This window comes from Lampetra planeri, unplaced genomic scaffold, assembly GCF_965212315.1.
Source record: "Lampetra planeri unplaced genomic scaffold, kcLamPlan1.2.h2 scaffold_255, whole genome shotgun sequence".
Lineage (NCBI taxonomy): Eukaryota > Metazoa > Chordata > Hyperoartia > Petromyzontiformes > Petromyzontidae > Lampetra > Lampetra planeri.
The window spans coordinates 93455-99647 of record NW_027615083.1 but is presented as its reverse complement, the minus strand read 5'-3'; the positions used below and the strand labels follow the sequence as shown (position 1 = coordinate 99647).

General features: G+C 55.7%; 1 protein-coding gene across 1 annotated transcript in view; it reads right to left on the bottom strand.

Moving 5' to 3' along the window:
• Positions 1-1190: 1190 nt before the first annotated feature.
• The window catches only part of LOC144740651 (uncharacterized), a 61032-nt gene continuing 56029 nt past the window's right edge, over positions 1191-6193 (bottom strand). Inside the window, 4 exon segments of the mRNA XM_078623447.1 lie at positions 1191-1329; positions 2280-2686; positions 4159-4388; positions 5895-6174. Coding sequence (XP_078479573.1) covers positions 1245-1329; positions 2280-2686; positions 4159-4388; positions 5895-6174 — 1002 coding nt within the window. The 3' untranslated portion in view covers positions 1191-1244.

Genomic DNA, 6193 nt, shown 5'->3' with positions numbered 1-6193 from the left:
ACCCCAAAAATTACCTTAAAACCGTTGGAATTACCTTATGCCAGAAAAAGTGTGTTGACCAGTGCAATAGCTCACGACGTGTCGATCGCAACAGATACTACAGCAGTTTGTTTTCTTACTGTGGTTTGTCCCACCTGATGACGATTGCTTGCGTTGCGGTCGAAGAAACGTCGTGATCTATTACTTTTCTACCTACGTGACTTTACCAAAAAGTATAAAGTAATAGGACTTTTCAACCATTGGAACCTCATTTGCCAGTAAAAAATATGATAATAGTTTTTTTACCCTTCTATCTGGCAACAAAACTGACTCCATTTTTTTACGAGGAGTCATGTTTACATAGACCACAATACCTGCAGTCATAATGCAAACATAGTTATGTTTTTTGTTTGCAAACATAGTTATGTCCAACCCATGTGAGACTAGGCTCTAAGGAAAGCTGTCTCGGGTGTGACCAATCAACTTCAAGGACAGTGCATACATGATCAGAGTTATGTTTTTTGTTTGCATTATGGCTGCAGGTATTGTGGTCTATGCAAAGATGACTCCTTGTAAAAAAAGGTGTCAGTTTTGTTGCCAGATAGAAGGGTAAAAAACAATTATCAGGACTTTTCAAATCGCAAAAAATCGCAGGCTTTGCGATTTAATAATCGCATCGTTTCAAAATGCGATTTCGATTCGAAATCGATTCATCGTTCAGCCCTAGAACAATATGGGGGGCGGCGTGCCGTTCATCACGGTTGGGTCACAGACACGAAGCCAGCGCCAATTGACATCCTGGGACTGTCTTGAGTGTCTGTCTCAAGGAGGTCATCATCAGAGGTCGCAGACGGGTTTTGATTCCTTACCCGTACCCGGCCGCACCAGGGTCGCAAACGGGTACCCGTACCCGGCCGTACCCGTACCCTACCGGGCCGGGTACGGGTATCGGGTACCTGATTGCGACCCTCTGGGATGACGCCATGTTGCAGGCGTGGGCGGGTTAATTCTAGGAACTTGAATTGTGAGAAGAGACAAGACGTTGGAAATGAGTGACAAACGGTGACTCACCAGTGACTCACGGCCTACCCGTACCCGTACCGGCCGCACCAGGGTCGCAAACGGGTACCGTACCCGTACCCGGCTGGGTACGGGTAGCCGGGTATCGGGTATGGGTACGGGTATCGGGTACCCGGTTGCGACCTCTGGTCATCATCACAATGGCCGTGTCTCTACCCCCAGGGGTCGTACCTCGGCGCTGGCCGTCACGTCCGCCACGCGGAAGGAAGCGAGGGGCTTGGTCCAGGGCGCTCACGGGTGGCAAGGAACAGCTGATCGCTCCAAACGCCGCTGTGGCACACGGCATTGTGGGAGGGAGACAGAGGTGGGGGGGGGGTTAGGATGGGGAGGGGGGGGTTGTGGTTGGGTCACGTCAGAGGTCGCAAACGGGTTTTGATTCCTTACCCGTACACGGCTGCACCAGGGTCGCAAATGTGTACCCGTACCCATTCCCTACCCGTACCCTACCCGAAATGAGTGACAAACGGTGACTCACCAGTGACTCACGGCCTACCCGTACCCGGCCGCACCAGGGTCGCAAACGGCTACCCGTACCCGGGTATCGGGTAGGGTACGGGTATCGGGTACCCGGTTGCGGACCTCTGGGTCACGTGCGTACGTTGGAATTCTTTCGCACCGTACGTAGCCAACCGTGGGGGTGTGGCGGTTAGCGCGGCGAACGCTACGAACACGGCGAAGACCCCCGGGGGTTCGATTCCCGCTCACGGCCAACACCAGCGACGATTATCCGACGCCGGTCCTGGGGCCTCCCCTAGGTCGACTCAGCCTCAAATGGTGTGGCCATGTCAAATAATAAGAAAAACTTTTTTCTTCTTGGTTTTTTCGGTAAGTCACGTAGAAGGGAAGTCATAAAATAATAAAAATAAAACATAATAAAATAATTATCACGACGTTTCGGCCACAACGCAAGCAGCCGTCATCAGGTGAAGAGCAGGTCTGGCGTTGTGGCCGAAACGTCGTGAGAATTATTCTATTATGTTTTATTTTTATTATTTTATTACTTCCCTTCTACGTGACTTTACGAAAGAACCAAGAAGATGAATCCCTGCAGTCACAAAAGCTTCAATCGAAAAATAAAAACTTTTTTTTTTTAATAATAATAATTTTAAAAATCATCGCAACCAGGGGCGACAAAAAGAGGCGTTACCATCACCACCGCCCACCGCCGCCCCACACAATCACTCACTCGCTCGATTTGACCATTACGAACCCACGCTCACATTTCTTGACGACGTCCGTCAGGATGGAGGGCGACGGTGGCAGGGCCTCCCACGCGGCGGCTTCCCCTCCTCCCCCCTCCGCCCGGTGCCCTCTGCTGCCTCCGTACGGATGCTGACGCCTGCGCCGCCGCCGCCGCCGTACCCACCGAGTGATCGGCGCCCTTCCTGTTGCCGCGATCGCACAGCGGCAACGGGAGCTCGCCGACAAGTCTGCCGGACAGAGCCGGGTGGGGCGCCTGCTGCTGCTGCTGCTGCTGGTGCTGCTGCTGGTGCTGCTGCTGCTGCTTGCGAGCGAAGCGGGGCGGCACGTTGGAGCGCTGGGCCTTCGTCTTGTCGACGGCGCGCGCCTTGGAGACGCCGATGGTCGGCGCGGTTGCGGTTCCGGCGTTGGCGGAGGCCGCGGCGGTCTTTTTGGGAGCGGCCCAGGGCGGGTGGACGGGTGTGTGTGTGTGGGGGGGGGGTAGTAGGGATGGAGGGGTGTGTGTGTGTGGGGGGGGTAGTAGGGATGGAGGGGGGTGTGTGTGTGTGGGGGGGGGTAGTAGGGGTGGCGGGTGTGTGTGTGTGTGGGGGGGGTAGTAGGGGTGGGGGCGGGTGTGTGTGTGGGGGGGGGGTAAGTAGGGGTGTGTGTGTGTGGGGGGGGGGGGTTAGGGATGGAGGGGTGTGTGTGTGTGGGGGGGGAGGTAGTAGGGGGTGGGCGGGGTGTGTGTGTGTGTGTGGGGGGGGTAGTAGGGGTGGGCGGGTGTGTGTGTGTGTGGGGGGGTAGTAAGGGTGGGCGGGTGTGTGTGGTGTGGGGGGGGTAGTAGGGGTGGGCGGGGTGTGTGTGTGTGGGGGGGGTAGTAGGGGTGGGCGGGTGTGTGTGTGTGGGGGGGGTAGTAGGGGTGGGCGGGTGTGTGGGGGGGGGTAGTAGGGGTGGGCGGGTGAGAAAGAAGATGGGGGGTTGAAAGGTCAAAAGGTCGTCGCCAAGCTAGGAACCAAGTGCAAACGATAGCAACCTAAACACAATTGACGTTCGTAGCTAAAAGGGGGTACCCCAATACACATAAATACGCTCATCCGGCTTACGATGAAAGTCGGTCGAAACGTTATTCCCGGTCGCCCAACAGCCTCCAGGGTGGATGGGGTGCCCCGACTGGACATTCGTGAAACAAAGAGCTTCATAGCTCATCAGATTTTCTCCAGGAAAAAATAAAATAATCAAGATTCCGATCCAAGACTCACCCTGTCCCCGCCCCGGCCGCTGCCGCGGTCGCAACCGGGTACCCGATACCCGTACCCTACCCGATACCCGGCTACCCCTACCTGGCCGGGTATCGGGTACGGGTACCCGTTTGCGACCCTGGTGCGGCCGGGTACGGGTAAGGAATCGAAACCCCACCATTGGTACCCTCATTTGCCAGTAAAAAAAATATGATAATTTTTTTTTTACTCTTTAATCTGGCAACAAAACTGACACCTTTTTAAACTCTTAGTTCTTTCGGTAAAGTAAAAAATGAAATTAAAATTAATAAAAAATAAATAATTGTAATTTAATTTTTTTACCTACGTAGTGACTTTACCGAAAGAACTACGAGTATGAATCCTTGCAGTCGCGAAAGCTTCAAATCTAGAAATGACACCTTTTTGTCAGTTTTGTTGCCAGATAAAAGGGTAAAAAAACAATTGTCGAATCAAAACCCGTTTGCGACCTCTGCCCCAGAGCCTAGCTCCAGGTGCAGCGAACCACCCCGCCCCCCAAGACGCAGGCCCTCGCGTAGCGGGCGAAGGCCGTAGGCTAACGGAACACCAGTCGACGGCCGAGCCAAACCAATGCCCCTGGCTGGTACGAAAACCCCGGCGGGGACAAGGCCGCGGGACGGGCGGGCGCTCGCTCGTTGCTCACGGAGAGGCCTCTGTCCTCGTGTTGCCGGCGCTGGCGTCGCGAAACCACCGGCATGAAGCCGTCCACGGAGACCGCAGCGCCGCCGCCGCCACGCGACATCACCGGGACCCCCCGCCTCTCCATCCTCCTCCTCTTCATCTCCCGCACACCCGGCCACCTCCTCCTCCTCCTCCTCGTGATCTTCGTTGCCTTCATCGTCCCCCTTCGGGCGTGGTCGATCACCACCACGCCTAGCGGTGGTGGGGGGGGGGGGGGGGGGGGGGGCGGGGGAGGTGGAGAGGTCTGGGTCTCAAACAGAGGTCGCAAACGGGTTTTGATTCCTTACCGGTACCCGTACCCGGCCGCACCAGGGTCGCAAACGGGTACCCGTACCCGTACCCTACCCGATACCCGGCTACCCGTACCCGGCCGGGTATCAGGGTAGGGTATCGGGTACCCGATTGCGACCTCTGGGATGAAGCCATGTTGCAGGCGCGGGTGGGTTGATTCTAGGAACTTGAATTGTGAGAAGAGACAAGACGTTGGGAAATGAGTGACAAACGGTGACTCACCAGTGACTCACGGCCTACCCGTACCCCGGCCGCACCAGGGTCGCAAACGGCTACCCGTACCCGGCGGGTACGGGTAGCCGGGTATCGGGTAGGGTACGGGTATCGGGTACCCGGTTGCGACCTCTGGTCTCAAACGAGTAGCTGGTGAGCTGGGGGAGACAAAGACGGCAGGGGCGCGCGGTGCTGGCCACTCGCCCCCCTATCTCGTGTGCCGTGTTCGTGAGTAACAGCTGCTGCTGCTGCTACTCACGAACAGAACTTGAAATTCCCTTGGTCACCACCGCAGCTATCAGCACCACCAGAACCGCCATCACACACTAAACACAAATCTAAACACAAAAATAACTCTGAAGAACTGCTTTTTGTGTTAAGTTTGTTGTCCTTCCCCCGCACCTCCCCATTAGCGCGGTTGGCTACGTTACGGTTCGAAAGAAGTTTACCATAATTACGTACTAACTATACACTACACACAACGCTATACACTCACCACACACTAATATACACTACACTATACGCTACAATAGACTACACACTACACCACGATACACGGACACCACAATACTAAACTGAAAACTAATTTCGACGGAGCTGCTTCTTGTGTGTTCGTTCGTTGTCCTTCCCCCGTAGCTCCGATTAGAGCGGTTGGCTTCGCAAGGTGCCAAACAAGCCCAACGCACACACACACCCACACCACACGCTCACCACCACTAAGCAACCACCATCATTTACACCATTGGAACCTCATTTGCCAGTAAATGAGGTTCCAATGGTGTAAATGTTTACCCCGAGCTCTCATACTCTGATGGTGCATTGTCTTTGAGTTGTGCGCCTTTTGGTGTCATCTGGTCCGACACCATGTGAGACTAGGCTCTAAGGAAAGCTGTCTCGGGTGTGGACCAATCAACTTCAAGGACAGTGCATACATTATCAGAGTTATGTTTTTTGTTTGCATTACGACCGCAGGTATTGTGGTCTATGCAAACATGACTCCTTGTAAAAAAAGGTGTCAGTTTTGTTGCCAGATAGAAGGGTTAAAAAACCAATTATCAACCACCATCATCACAACCACAGCCGACATCTCCACCAGCGCCACCTCTCTCCACACACACACACCGCACCAGCACCGGGCAACCACCACCGCCATCAGCACCACACCAACCACCACCACCACCACCGCCCTCTCACCGGCGTAGTTGTTGAGGTCGAACTGCGCCAGTGCGTCAGTCTTCGCCGACCTCCTGCTAGCGCCCACTCTCCCCCCATGCTGCTGCTGCTGCTGCTGCCCTTGCTGGCGCTGCTGCTGCTGCTGCCGCCCCCCGGAGCCGTCACCGAGCCTCCGTGCGGCGCTCGCGGCGTTGGTGACGGCGCGGGCGATGGCGCCCGGGTCGCTGGGGATGACGCGGTCGACACGGAACACGGCGGCAAACGGGGAGACGGACGGCGCCACCGCTCCTGCCGTGGGGGGCTTCCGGGATGGGGGGGGG